Here is a 15,497-nt window from a genome sequence, read left to right on the forward strand (position 1 = left end):
CACTGTGTGATAGTAGACAATGACTGAACTTTAATTCCACTCCAGTCTATCAAAAGTTGTCTATTTGTTCTTTTCTATTAGGGGAACCTCAGCATCAAACATTTTGAGAACCCCTTCTATACACGCAATCAATCATATTGTGTATGCATATTTCACATTGTACCAAGCTTCAAGCTGTATGCTGTATATCAGCATATTATACACAGCAAACTGCATTCATCCACACTGTAGGAAATGTTTGACCTTCAGTTGGAAGAAACCCAAATTCTCTCTCTCTCTCTCTCTCTCTCCCTCTCTCTCTGTTTCTCTATTTTGATTGCCTTCTTTTTACCAATAATTGCCGCAGTAAATAAAAAGAAGATAATATGTGCGTGCATGTGGGCATGTGTGTGCGAGTTGTTGTGTTTGTACAATTCATACTTCTATTGCATGTGAAAGCGGTAAGAGAAATTCTCTCATCTGCCAACTGATGTCAGCTGAATGTAATTCAAATGGACAAGTGCAGTCAGGTTGCTTTTAAACGATGAATAGAGAGTATTGATTTTTATAAGTCGTTAAATGCTGCTATTTAGTGCAAATCTCCCAGGCAGCGGTTAGAAACTCAAGGACAGAGACCAGGGAGGGGAGTCTAAGCGGGGAGTATAATGGAGGAACTGCAATATACAGCACCCTATCACTGTGTCAAAGTGCTTTCTGTGTGTCACTCGCACTCTGTTTCTCTCTCTTGAGAGATAGGGTAGTTGTCAGTGGCTCCTTAGGCATGGCCAGTGGGAAATAGATTGTCATGTCTCTTATTCCCTGTGTCAGCATTGATGATGATAATGGTGATGGTCCTGAGAGTGGGGGGGGGGGGGGTGACTATTATTGGAGGAAATCAATTAAGAAAATTAATGTAAGCTCTTACTGGGCTCTTTTTTCATTGGCCGGTGCTAAAGGTTCCTCTCACCCACTCTTGTGCTTTTCTCGAGCCAAACGCAGGCCAGCGGAGGTTAATGCATTTTTACTGTACTACTAGCTACAAACCTCCTTCAAAAGCCCAGGTTGACGTAACAGCTTGTAGAAGCCATCTGGGATCAGAGTTAGAAAGGCTATTGGATTCAGAAGAACACAACAACAGAGCATGGCTTGAAAGCTGTATTTTTTGTGATTTGGATGAGCAGAGAAAATCTTTATGGGCCAGTTTCCAAGACATGGTTTAAGCCTAGTCCTTGACTAAACTCTGTTTTTCAGTGGCAATTCCCACTGGGTAAAAGTTTCTAGTCTACAATAGGCTGAAGTTGTGTCTGTGAAACCAGCCTTATAATTGTTAAGGTGGTCATACTGTAGACCAGGGATGGGCAACCATGTGCCATGCAGGGGAAAGAGCATGAAGTTTTCATCCTAACCAAAGACTACACCATGTGATTTCACTGGTTAGCACAGCTTCAACCAGAGAGTGAAATCATCTGGTGTAGTCTTTGGATGGAATGAAAACCTGCAGATTCTCCCCCCTCCATGGCACATGGTTGCCCATCCCTGCTGTAGACTAAATAGGAGCTTGGTTGAACTTTCTGATGGTGGGTTAATGATATGGTTTGTCATCATCTGTCTTCCTTAGCTTTCTGACTCAGGGTTGTTCACCTGTGTTGCTACCAGCTCCAGTGGGGAAACTTCATGGAGCGCTTACTTGGATGTCAGAGGTCTGTTTCATTGGAAATAATTCAGATTCAAAATAAACACAAAATTCATCATTTGATGTGCCTCGCCTACATAGATGTTCATTTTGTCTCTCTACGATTCCCACTTTTTCAGACTCCACTGACCTCGTAGACTTCATGTCCCACAATGCAACTGCGCTCCCAGGGCCGCCCTCCAAGCCAGAGGTCACTGATGTGACCAAGAGCAGTATCTCGTTGTCATGGGAACAGGGGCCAGAGGCGGGCTCCCCAGTGTCCTCCTATGTCATTGAGGCCTTTGGGTATGTCTGTGACCTACTGCCTCAAGCTACATTTAGTGACCCCCAACTTTCATGGCAATAACAGATGTGGGTGCTTATATGGCCATTCAAGCAAGCCAGCACTTGTGTCAGGCTGCACAATTTACATTCTGGATGGCTTATCTTCGATAATTTATTTAACTGGAGTATAAAAGCATTAATCATCAGTAGAAGGCTAAAGGCAAAAATGCTTTGTTTCAAACTTAATTTTTTTAACTCCAGGAAATTTGATTTACCATTACATTTCCCCAAAAGTACCTTTTTAAATAAAGAAAAAAATGTCAATACAGTCAATGTCATGAAGCTCCATTGTTTTACAGCAGTGTTTTTACATCACCAACAAATTTGTGATATCTTACTATCCGCATTTCAGTAACCTAATATGACATAGTTCATATAATCACAAACTTTCAAATCTGTGGTTCTACTTAGAATTGTTGTAGCTGTGAAACAAGTATCATATGCTAATCATGAAATAATGCCTATAGGTAAAGACAGGGTTAATATACACAGGGTTGATATATCTCAACAGTTTTGCCCTGGCTCCAACCAGACTGGGAATCATCTTTGAATTGGTAATTTTGTTGTGGTTTAAGCACCCCTGTTTGAATTTGAGCAAATATGGGTCAGTTGTTCGATGTCCTTTGGCTGTGTGAGTGGCATGGACACCAACTTCCATTGTTTGAATTCTATTTCATGAATATTAAGCCAAATATGACTGGTGCATGAGAGATTTTTTTTTTTTTCTTTGCTAGACCAACAAGTTGAATGTAAGAAAGGACTACAAAATCTTGCAAGACTAAAACAATGTAGCCTGAAGGCAGTGATATATTGGGCAACTTTCTGGACAATGTTGATTGCCCAAGGAGTTGCCTCAGCATTGTTGCACTGATTACATTTCTTTTTGACAGGAAATATTTCAATACATTTCAGTAGTGAGTGTGAGTACCTGTGTCTCATTATTTTTCCTGTTTTCTGTTTCTGGGAGCGTTGGCCACCAACAATGCCCCAAATAAATTGTCTAGTATATCACAGCCTTCAGTGCGCTAATTCCTCCAAAGTACGTAAACGATTTTACCTCACTGATTTGGTTTATTTATGCTCTTCCTGCAGTCAATCGGTGAGTAACAGCTGGCAGACGGTGGCAGACCATGTGAAGGCCACCCAATTTACGGTCAAAGACCTGCGACCCAACACTGTCTACCTGTTCATCATCAGGGCAGTCAATGCTCAAGGGCTCGGGGACCCCAGCCCCATGTCTGAGCCTGTCCGCACACAAGGTATATACATCAGACAACCAATGGATTTCAAACTCCTTACCGTAAGCGGCTTCTTGGTTATTTGCGTCACTATTTCTCTCTACATCCCTGCCCTTCTCTCTCTCACAGACATTAGTCCTACAGCGCAGGGTGTGGACCATCGCCGCGTGCAGAAGGAGCTGGGAGATGTGGTGGTCAGCATGCATAACCCTGTGGTGCTGAGCTCCACTTCTGTGCAGGTCATATGGACTGTGAGTACTCATAACACTTATCATAACCAACTGTTTGTCTTTGGGTATTTCTAATAATTAATAACTTATGCGTTGTGTGAGGTCTACTCCATGTGTCATTACCTGGAGTACAGCCACATCTTGTCTGAGCTTGTCTGAGAACTTCATACTTGGCATGTCACTGTGTTTTGGAGAGAAAATGGTGTTGGATTAGTTGGCATACACACATAGCAATTGTGGGATGGCTAGACGTTCATAGTCTAGAACAGCTGGTGCTCCATCAATTTGTGATGGTTTGAGGTGATGCAGGAATTAAGACTAATGTTTCTGTTCAGGACAAATAGATCACCATTAGGTGCAACATGTTGTGTCACTTCTGGAGGCAGTGTGAAGTCAGCCTTTTATCTGGGAAATGTTATTTTGTCTCTTGGCAAGGTGTCCTTTCCTGCCTGCTGGTGTGGGTTAATGACAGACTTGTCATTACACTATTAAGCTTTTATATGCTTGCCAGTAGGGCAAGCATGTAAATGTGCTGATATTGCAGGGTGATTTTCAATAGGTCCTTATTGTACTGCACATGTCTGAAATTCCTGTGGTGGTAACCTTTATAAGCCGGTGAATGGCTTTTCAATCGCACAGTCGCACAGTCACACAGTCGCACAGGTTGCACTCAAATTTCACATTTCTGAAAAATTAAAATTGCTTTTTCAATTAAAATTGAAAGGTAGTAACTAGTTGCTAATTTCAAGTTCCCTGGTTTCCTGATAAGGTATGTTGTGTCTTACAATGATAGATTGATTTAGATTTTGCATGTCTTCTGCATGGTAAGTGGTCTAAAGGTCTTGCTAAATGTATGTTAGCAGTGATGTTTGTTTTTAAATTGTAGTAATGGGCTATTTTTGGTGATTTTATTTTATTTTGTAACGTTATATTTTCAGGTCGCTTTTCAAATCTTAAATTGTGGCTACTCTTGTTTTTTTTTTTTTTATGCTCTTCTGAGAATAACAGCTGACACTGTCGGCAAACGGTACTGAGGTACAACTCTCAAACACTTACCAGAAACTCCCATAACTCCCATATACAGCCAATGTGCTCTATACTGACATACTGTATATAAATAATGGTTAATAATTTGTTTATCCTAAACTTGTCATCATTATTGTTGAAAAGTGTATACTTGTTTGTTTAGATTATTCTGAAAGAACAAAGGAAATGTCAAAAGTTGTTTAGAGCCACATGAGGTGTAGACGTCTCACCGCGGGGGAATCTGATGGGCCCTTAATTTGAATTTTAAAATTGCTTAATAAAAATGCATTTAATGTACCATTAGTCTGCAGTTTGCAAAGCGTGTGCACTCTCTCTTTCTCTCTCTCTCTCTCTCTCACTTTCTCGCTCTCTCTTCCAAACTCATAACACATACATACACACCTGCCAGCTGTTACAATATTACAGTGGTTCAATGCGTAACAGGTGCTCTGCCGGCGATAACGTTTTTTTTCCTCTTCAAATGTGTCAGGGGCTTTAATCCTGTAGTAGCTGTTCTCTCATACGATTGTCCACAACAAATACCAGCCTAACTTCAACCTTAAAATCAGAACATTAAAGAAGACATTGCTGTCTGGCCTCACATTCTAGGACTGGACAGCCAACCAATCAGTGCATCAACCAATGACCACTACAATCAACCAAAAGTAATAAAAGTAGAGAATGAGGTAGATAAAGCTGCCATGTACAAGTCTGACTTACACAGTAGTGAGTACAGTCACAAACAGCAAGCACATAGGTTGTATTTTTGCTTTCCATGGTGCTGAAATTATTGTTGTTCGCCTCCAAAGCTCAATTCAAACAGCCAGAGTACTGATGCAAGACAAGAATTTCAGCACCATGGAAAGCAAAAATAATCCAACAACATACAAGTCTCTCTGGGATGATAGAGATCATGTGGGCACAGCAGCATAGACATAATGCTAATGCAATGCAATAAACAGCAAACATCATAAAAAAAAGCATAGCAAACCAATGTATCTCAGATTTGTACTTTTCTCTTTCTTTTTTAAAATAGCAGTAGTAGGGAACACCATATCAAACTACATACCCCATATGTCATACATTGTCACACACTTTGTAGTGTACACACACACACACACACACACACACACACACATACATACATACATACATACATACATAGTGTACCTTTTAGAGCATCTTAAAACTGAGCAGTTGTGAATAGTGTCCTTAAATAGCTTCTTTGTATAGCATACAAAGGGGGTATTTACATAATAATAACTGAATTCAAATTACAGACTAATTTGTAAATTGAAAGGAAAGTATTTGTGTTTTTATGTAATCTAATTTCAGAGCTATTTATGTCTTATTGTGTTTTGACAACTAGCTATGTAAAAAAATGGAACCACCACATTAGAAATCTTTTTAATTACACGCTGTTATTATAATAGAAACACAGGCTAGATTTTGGAAACTAGAATCTGATAGTATTTAGCTACATTGAATGGCAGCGGAAGTGTACACTGGGTATAGTCCTGTGATATATTCTGCAGCTGTCTTCTAAGACAAGGGGAAAGTGAACACAAAAGAGGGTAATTTATTTTGATTCATGGCTTCAGCCACATAAATTCTATTTCAAGTAAGGGAGGAGTACAGAGAGAGGTGGAGCTACTGTTATAAGGCTTTTAGATTCACAAATCATTTTGTTAATGAAATGCAGACTGAGGGTATAGGGAGAGGGAGAGAGAAGGAAGGTATGTGTGTGTGTGAGAGAGAGACAGACAGATAGAGAGAGGGAGAGAGAGAGGGGGAGAGAGAGAGGGAGAGGGAGGGAGAGAGAGAGGGAGAGCGAGGGAGAGAGAGAGAGAGAGAGAGAGAGAGAGAGAGAGAGAGAGAGAGAGAGAGAAAGAGAGACTTGAGCTGATTTATTTGGACTGGGCTGACGGTAAACAGCTGCTTTATTTCACCTGTAAAAGCTTTTTCTTGCTTCTGCCCCTGTTAACAAGCCATTACTATGAGTTATGTCCGTTATGTCTTACAATTCTCCCTTGAAACTCACCAGCAAGAAACTTTTCCCGGCCATATTAACAGAAAAAAGACAGTTGACTATTTTGATCCACTATTTCGGTGCCAGGTCATGCTAAAGTTCTCTCACTTAAAGTTACTGTGTTTTCAGCTGTGTTTTCACTGAGAATTTGGTCTGCTAATTGGATTGTATGATTTTCAAGGCAAGCTTGGTTACTGAAAGAGGGCGCAAAGTGAATGCTGATCCATTACTCCGGAGCAGTTTGCACACAGATGTTTGGCACCAAGCACATCATTACTGGAATATTATAATCCAGGCCGCACCCTTTTCTCCATCTCTCTCTCTCTCTCTCTCTCTCTCTCTCTCTCTCTCTCTCTCTCTCTCTCTCTCTCTCTGTTTCTATCCCTCTCTCTCTCTCTGTCTCGCCGTCTCTTTTTCTCTCAGGTGGAGAATCCGTCCCAGTTCATCCAGGGTTACCGTGTCCTGTACAGGCAGACATCAGGACTGCCCTCCCCAGGACCTTGGCAGACTCAGGACTTGAAGGTCGCCTCAGAGAGGGACATAACTCTCTCTGGTCTGAAGAAGGGCATCGTTTATGAGATTAAAGTGCGGCCGTACTTCAATGAATTCCAAGGCGCAGACAGTGAATCCATGACAGCACGCACCATGGAAGAAGGTAACCGACAAATGAATACACATTACATACAACAATCCAATTCATAGCCTACTATACGTCGCGTGAAATGTAAGAGATAGTTGTTTTCACATGGACAGATGCTCCTGTGTAACTGATTCTACCTACTTTTTTCTATTTTGTGGCCTCTGGTAATGGTTTCATGCCTGGATACTGATAGATAATGGCATTTCAAGTACAACCACCCACACACGCACCGTGCTGCAGCGGCATCTCCCCTGTGTGTGAAAGCAGGTCTCCCAGACAGCACAGCGGGGGTCTGTGACAGGCCCTTGCCTCCGTGGGGTGGTGGGCTGAGGGGGGAGGAGGGAAACTGTCTCCTTTGACATAAGCTCAGCTCTCTGCCTGCTCCTTGGTGGACCCCTGCTGCCATGTCGCTGTCGCACACCAACCACACACACACTGTGACTGCATGATATGACACCCCCCCACCCCCCTCTATCCACTAACGCACACAAACACACACGCACACACACACATACACACTCAATCTCCAATGAGCTTTGCTGGTAATAAGACTTTTTGGCTTCTCCACATGTCTATAATCCTTGAGTTTTCTTGACTTGCAGTTGCAGTCCAAGTTCAGCTTGATTAGCTACTGATAGCTTGCAAGCTACCATAACATGCCATTTGGTGGACACTTTTCTCCAGAGTGCTTTACAGTACCATGAGTGCATACATTATTTGTATGGGTGGGCCCCTAACCCTGACAGTGTTCATGCCATGCTCAGCTCAGTGAGCAACAGGACCAGGAAGATTTAGCATCAGGTTACTCACTAGCTAGGAGCTACCTACCTTAACAGTGTAAAGCTGAGGAAAGAATCCTTTTGTTACCTTTTTCATGTTCATACAATGTAGTCATGGTGGTGTCTGTCTGTGTATCTGTATCTGTGTGTAGACACATTCTTGTGAACATAATAACTCAATAACAATACATAATAGAGCCCTCACACGTACACCACAGGTTCAATTTTGGAGCACCTTGCTGCATAAATTTGCATATTAATGAGGAGAAACAGACTTTTTGCAACGCCTTAATTCTTTACGATACAGAGTTCATATTAATACCACACATTTGTTATGTGAAGGTAAGTATGTTGACATAGAAATATTTGCTAATTAATGAATGCATTATTTAGCTTAATTAATAACCTTATTAGCATAACAGGTTATGTTTAATATATCATGGTGGAGATTAGGCAGCTCAAGTGCCTCTTGTGTTATCATACTGTTATGAATATAAACGTATGTCCTTTCTGATGTAAGCATCAATTGCTATCAATATACTCTTTAGTCATTACTGATACTGTAGTCATCAGTCTTTGTATTAGTCATGCTATTAAGAGCTCTTTGGTCCTCTTTGATATCAGTGTAATCCTGAGTCATTACTGGCATTGTGATCATCCTAAAGCCTACTAATGCTATGCGTTGTTCTCTTACATAGGGAAGCTGCAGAACATGCTTTATGGTTCTCATCAACTCCTGATGTAAGCCTATGACTGACTGGAAAAGCCCTATCAGTTTGCAGAGACAACACCACTGAAATGACATTTGGAGAATTGTAGATTGTTAGGTCAAACAAAATGCATTATTTTTTTTTATGTTATATTAAGATGTTTCTTTGGCATGAGAGTAGCCAAGAACTAGGTGAAACTGAATGTATGGTTTAGTTTTCTGTTAATAGCTGTACAAACATAAGCAAAATCCCACTGCTAAAGCCAGATACATTAGCAGGAACAGCACTTCTATTCATGCAAAATGTTGATGATGGAAAAAAGTAGAATGAAACATGATATACTGTATTGTTGAAAAAAAAACACTTTTCTCCCTCGCTCTCATTTCTTTACTTATTGTATACATAATCATTTAGGGGATACAGGGATATTTGTTACATCCTTTGCCTGAGGCCTTCCCTGCCATTGGTTGTTTATAATGTTGATGATGTAGGAATTTAAAGTTATTCTACTGTTGCACTCATTGTAGGTCACTCTGAGAGACAGTGCTTGTAGCAGGAAATGCCAAAAAACGTAAATGTAATTGTTGTCATTGGGGTGGTGTGTGTTACGTAGGTCCTAATTGTCTTCAGCCGCGGAGATGAACCGGTCTCTGTGCATCTGTGCATGGCACAATTCCTGTCAGTTGCTCCCTTATTCGACCCCCCACGCTATTGTCATTGGAAAGAGGTTATGTTTTCACCTATATGTTTGTCTGTTTGTTAAGAAGATATATAACAAAAATTTGGTGGACAGATAGCCCTTGGCCCATTGATACCTGCATTCACATGCTATTTTGTCAGAAAACCAAACTGTTATGGAGAATGCAGCTTTGCAAGTAGGACAATTGTTCAGTGCGAATGCCTCCAATTTTACTAGATTTTATTGCATGGCAGCTGCATTTTCTCTTGTTAATAAGGACATTAAGGATTGGTTCATCTGTAAAATTGGACCTACAAATATAATGGATTGCCTAAATAAGCTATGAACCAGAGAACCACATTGAAAGAGTCGAGTGCTGTAATATCCCCCATATTCATAATGTTGGTAGGTGATCCAAACTATTTGTAAAGGCTGACTTCCTTCTGCTCCCCCTAGCCAGCACTTTGCTAGCTACCCAGTCTACTAAATATATATCCATGATGGGTTCTTAGCATATTGTAGTTAGTGTTGTTGGTTGCTTTGCTATGAGATTTCTTGGGTTGTTCTGCCATATTTGCCCTATTGATTTAACATTCTGAGCGGTAGAATTATCGCAATGTTATGGCAATCAAAAATTGGTGAAAATTATTTTTTAATGGTTATTTCAGAGAAGGATTAGAAGGTTGGAAGGTAGTTAGAAGGGTGATACAATCTAAATGGCTGAACATACTGTAGATATCCCTAGATTGGGTTTTGGTGAGCCAGTGGGCATATGAATCAATTTGTTAAATGGCATAAAAATTGCATTTCAAAGAGCAGAGTTATTATCTTTGTACTGCTAACTTCTGTCAAATATTTTGCCAACACACCATAGCTATTTAGAGCCTCTCTTTTTAGGGAAAAACAACATTATCTGGGGGGTTTGGTACATCTTCCCAGTATTCAAAATAGATATTCTTTTGCTTCATTCATGAGTTGGCTGAGCCAGATTTTAAGGGCAGTCCAGAGGTGTTGGAGGGCTGGCAGAGGTCAGCCTCAAACCAGCTGGCTAAGGAGGCTCTCTCCCATATTCCTAGTAGGACTTGGCTTTATTCCTCCTGTCTAACAATACAGGCTCTTGTCTAAATGACACACTGTTGTCTAAATGACATGCTGTGAGCGTGTTCACTGCATTTCTATCCAGCCATCTCCAGAGCGAAGCCCATCTGGAGTGTTCAAGCCACAGTAGCCAGGTTGCTCTCAGGCCAGGTGGCAAACAAGACAGTCATGTCATGGCCCACCTGCTTAGGCTCCATTACACTGCTATGGAATCCAATGGCTTGCTTACATGGATTTACTACAGACGGCATTATTTTTATGCAGCTCCTTAATTGGGTTCAGAGTAGTTATTTCATCCACTCAGTCAGAACATAATGATTGTTTTAATGAGAAGAGTGAGAAACTGTATCCCCGGAGCGGTTGTACAGTCGAATGTACAATGACGGATGTTATTGTGCTCAGTTGCATAGACACGCTGTTTGCCTCCTGCTGTCTGCACTCTCTTTGAATCTCTGATCTGTCCATCCAGGTTATCAGGCCACTTCTGTACATCTAAACAGTGAGCCATCAGAGTGTGACTTGGAATTTGGCACCGTGTGCCACAGATCACATTTCTATCAACAAAACATCACAGAGCCTCCATTATAATACCTGGAATTTGAGTGTTTTCATTTAGATAAATTGAATGCTTCTACTTTGCAAGCATTAACATGTGTGTGATGATGGTAATCCATTATGGAAGTGATGTCAGCTACTGGGCTCAGCCATCCTTTCTTGGCACAGGCTACTCCACTCACAGCTAGACCTGCTGGTCTGCTCGGTATAGCTGTCATTGTGTGATCAGTAAAGTAGGATTTGGACCCCAAGTGCTTGGTCTGTATAACTTGGAGAGCCAACAATGCAATAACTCATAGGATCTTAAACTGACAATCCAAACTGGAATAGTCCCACTTGTTCAGGTTCCTGTGCATCACAGCTATGCAATCAGTCTTACCATTAAAATATGAGAGGAAAGTAAGAAAAACTACAGTTCTCTCCCTGCTTGTTTAGAAAAGCAGCAATCTGCCATGCTGGCTCAGAAAATACTGTGTATTTTCTGGCTTGCTTTATAAATATGAATAGAGGCAGTGTGTGAGACAAAGCCTTCATTCTTGCCACAATAAAGACAGGAGACACTCCCTTTTCTGTTTAAAACTAGAATACGCTAAATCTTTTTTTTTCCTGATGGTTTTTTCTCTGTTTCTTTACCCTTTATCACCCCCATCAGCACCCAGTGCTCCTCCCCAGCAGGTGACGGTGTTGACAGTAGGGAACCACAACAGCACCTCCATCAGCGTGTCATGGGACCCTCCGCCCTCTGACCACCAGAATGGCATCATCCAGGAGTACAAGGTAGAAGACGGGCTATACATACAATAACCTGTACTGTACCTCGCTGAATAATTTCAGCAGTATACTGTCCGACTCTTACAATGAATTCTGTCTGGCCTGTCTGTCTGTGTCAGATCTGGTGTTTGGCCAACGAGACACGCTTTCATGTCAATAAAACTGTGGACGCAACCATCCGTTCAGTGGTGGTGGGGGGGCTGCAGCCTGGAGTGCAGTACCGTGTGGAGGTGGCTGCAGGCACCAGCGCAGGGGTGGGAGTGAGGAGCGCACCCCAACTCATCATCTTGGGTAATCCACACACACACACACACACACATACACACACACAACAAGCAGGAGTCAAGTCAAATGACCTAATAGTGGGGTACCCAGGTCTCCATCACAGATTGGGGTCTGGAAAGATGATTTATCAATTTATCGCGCTTGGAGAGAGAAGATTGTGCTTTGCGACACAGACGTCTATGGAGAAATCAATAGCGTTTCATTTAGTGTAGTGTCTGGTAACACTGTGCCAAGTGCTGTTAGCCATATCAATAATCCTCCTCAATATGTGGGCAGCTGGCGCTAACAAAGTAGACAGTGTTATTGAGGGGAGCTTATCAGCCTATCACATCTTATCAAATAGCTGAAGGATGCTCTGAGTATATGAGCCCAGAATCAATATCAGAGCCCAGGCCAGATGCTCTTCATCTGTGACTTTTGACTGATATATGGGAAAAACACCCTTAACGGGCAGAGAAAGGGAAACACTGGGCTGCGGACTGAGGCTTAATGATAGGGGGGGTTTTCCTGCTGGAGACTGTGAATCTAATTTCACAGCACAGTAGCCGCAACAGAAAATCAAACTCTGTCAGAGCTGCTCTGTCAATCTCATGTCTTGCAGCTCAAGTTGATAAGTGCACTGCTGAATTGATTAACTCTGCCTACATATTGGATGCACTGATGCTCTGTTGTTGTTGGTTTTTTTTTTTCCTTTTTTACCACAGCTGCCCAGTCTGTTGCTTTTATTTATTCATTGTCTCATCCTTTGACTGTTTCTGTGTTCCATGTCTTGATGTTTGATCTATGCTCCATGTTTTCTTTTTATTTTAATCTCCATCCCCTGACCCCATCAAAAGACCTTTTGCCTTTTGCCTGGCTGTCATTGTAAATATCAATGTTTTTTTTTTTGTTTTTTTTTTTAGTTGCCTAGATAAAGGTTAACTAAACAAATGAACAAATATACACAAGTAGACAAATACTCCTTTTTATGGTTTTGACACTGTGTTTTTCATTTCATTCTATTGTTTTTTATGATTTTTTTTTAACATATTAATCTTTCTTTCCTTTGACCTTTATAGATACAATATTATGTCAGATACCTTTTCACTATTTTTATAGGTTGGTTGTTATTTATATTACATGGTGACTCCTTTAAAAAAATAATTAAATGGACCTTCAAACATTCATTTCTTTCTTTCTTTCTTTCTTTCTTTCTTTCTTTCTTTCTTTCTTGTGTGTGTTGGTGCCCCCAGGTGCAGAGCTGAGGGACGTCATGACGGGGACGGAGGGCAACAACAGCATCTCAGACGTGGTGAAGCAGCCGGCTTTCATCGCCGGCCTGGGAGGAGCCTGCTGGATTGTCCTCATGGGCTTCAGTGCCTGGCTGTACTGGAGGAGGAAAAAGAGGAAGGGACTCAGCAACTACGCAGGTAAAAAAAAATCAATTTACATGGTTCTGCATCAACACAGAATCTCACAGCACAGTAGCTCGCTCTCTCTCTCTCCAATGAAAGTTGATGTCGTCACAGATGTGACTCCATTTGGGCTGGCTAAGGCATAAACGCAGAACACAGGAAATATATTCAGCACAGATGGAAATAGGCCCTATTTACTTTAATTCACTGTGCACTGATGTGCATCAGCTGGGAACAGAGTCCCATCAGAACTGCACCTCTACACTAATACATTCATCCGAGATAAGTAATTTAACATCCCCTTCCATTATCGGACCATGGCCGGTGTTGTTTGCACATTAAGGCGAAATGTGTCTAGATTTAGGTATGAAGTATTCCTTATCCCTCTGCGGGTCAAGCATATAGCTGTGGGCTATTATCATAGTAATGTGTATTGCCGCTTTCATAATACTTGTGATTTGGGGAGAGACTGCAGTGATTACCTAATTCAATAGGGATTTACATGATCGACTGCTGCTTCTCTGATCCCTTCTCTGAAAACAAATTGGAGAGTTTCATTCCAAAACATCACATTTCCATTTTAGGAAGGAAAAAAAAAAATGTTTTACTTATTTACAATATAAAAAAGGTTACAGCCTGTAAAATGTTTTAAATTAAAATGTTTTGTATTTTGCAAGGAAACAGGTAATGAATAACTTTAACAATATTAATAGTAACTATTTCATTCCAGCGCTCAATTTTTATGTAGGTGTCACATTTATCAACTGGTAAATATTTCACTTAGGAATAAAACTCAGATCTTCCCCAATATAGGCTACAGTCCAATGTTCCTGCCTCATTTTTTGACATCCCACTAGATAACCTCCATACTGCAGTTATATTTTTTGTATTTCAATAAAAAAACAAAGTAAAAGTAAACATGTTGTCCCCCATTAATGATGCAGATCCCTCTGGGCCAAACAGTGACAAATATGTCACCTTGTTTTGACCTTTAATTGTACTGCCCCCCCTTGGGCCAATCAGCGTACTTTTGAAAATGCCGGAATGCAGTGGTGAGATACGTCATTCTCCCGAGTTTCATCAGAATCTGATCCCAGCGCTGAGATCACCAGTGATGGATGAGCAAATAAATGAACAAACAAACATAGAGATGAAACAGAGGGATGAGTCTGGACTTTTCAGATTTCATCATCCGGGGCAAATATGAATTTTCTGATCAAATGTACGATGCTGCATCTTTTTGATATCTGTGTATGTCCATGTTTTTTGATGCTAACGTGATACTTGCCTTAATCTACGATGTCCATGAGCTATTAATATGAACAGTCTTTGTGTTTTTGAATTGCAGTCCAGTCCTTCACCTTTACTCGCGCAGGTATGTCTTTACATCTTGCATTAGATTTTGAAATATAACACTAATTTCCCACACTGCTTGATAGAGCTAGTGTACCAGTCATGCAGATTGATGGCAGCAGATTTGCACATTTTATTACAGTTTAATCTTTTCTCTTTCCTCCATCATTTCTCTTCAATGGGACTGCAGTTACATTCCAAAGAGACAGAGGCCTCATTAGAAATGGAAGGTGAGAATTTAAACTATCTTGTAAAAATAGAGAAATTTACAACTTGAGCTTTTGCTGGCCAGCATTATGGTAAGAGGGAGAGGGAGATAGAGTGTGTGTGTGTGTGTGTGTGTGTATGTGTGTGTGTGAGAGAGAGAGAAGAGGGAGAGAAAATCTCATTTTTGTAAAAAATGGCAATTATTGTTTTTTTTTGCAATTTTCACCGATTCACGCAATTTTTGCACAAAAAAACACACAAAACATTGCAAATTGTATTGCAATTTTTGAGAAAAGCTGCTGCAGAATCAAGCATTTTAGGCCACAATAATCAGAAAAAAACAACCCGAAATCCTGGTGGGTCTGATTATATGCCGCAAGGGCTCATTGTTATACATAAAATGAATGGTGCTTTCATGATGAATGGACTTTCCATACATGTTCCAACACTCCTCTGCTTACTCATCTCCGTGCATCATGTGCATTGACGTAACAGTTGATTAAATCA

At 40.9% G+C, this 15,497-nt stretch overlaps 1 protein-coding gene across 1 annotated transcript in view; it reads left to right on the forward strand.

Moving 5' to 3' along the window:
- The window catches only part of LOC139913267 (roundabout homolog 2-like), an 87,534-nt gene that overhangs the window by 60,362 nt on the left and 11,675 nt on the right, over nucleotides 1-15,497 (forward strand). Inside the window, exons 11-20 of the mRNA XM_078286411.1 lie at nucleotides 1,598-1,679; nucleotides 1,792-1,957; nucleotides 3,089-3,255; nucleotides 3,364-3,485; nucleotides 6,943-7,174; nucleotides 11,633-11,757; nucleotides 11,871-12,042; nucleotides 13,269-13,445; nucleotides 14,779-14,805; nucleotides 14,974-15,013. Of these exons, the coding sequence (XP_078142537.1) occupies nucleotides 1,598-1,679; nucleotides 1,792-1,957; nucleotides 3,089-3,255; nucleotides 3,364-3,485; nucleotides 6,943-7,174; nucleotides 11,633-11,757; nucleotides 11,871-12,042; nucleotides 13,269-13,445; nucleotides 14,779-14,805; nucleotides 14,974-15,013 (1,310 nt within the window). The remainder of the gene's footprint in view (nucleotides 1-1,597; nucleotides 1,680-1,791; nucleotides 1,958-3,088; nucleotides 3,256-3,363; nucleotides 3,486-6,942; nucleotides 7,175-11,632; nucleotides 11,758-11,870; nucleotides 12,043-13,268; nucleotides 13,446-14,778; nucleotides 14,806-14,973; nucleotides 15,014-15,497) is intronic.

Source organism: Centroberyx gerrardi, chromosome 11, assembly GCF_048128805.1.
Source record: "Centroberyx gerrardi isolate f3 chromosome 11, fCenGer3.hap1.cur.20231027, whole genome shotgun sequence".
Lineage (NCBI taxonomy): Eukaryota > Metazoa > Chordata > Actinopteri > Beryciformes > Berycidae > Centroberyx > Centroberyx gerrardi.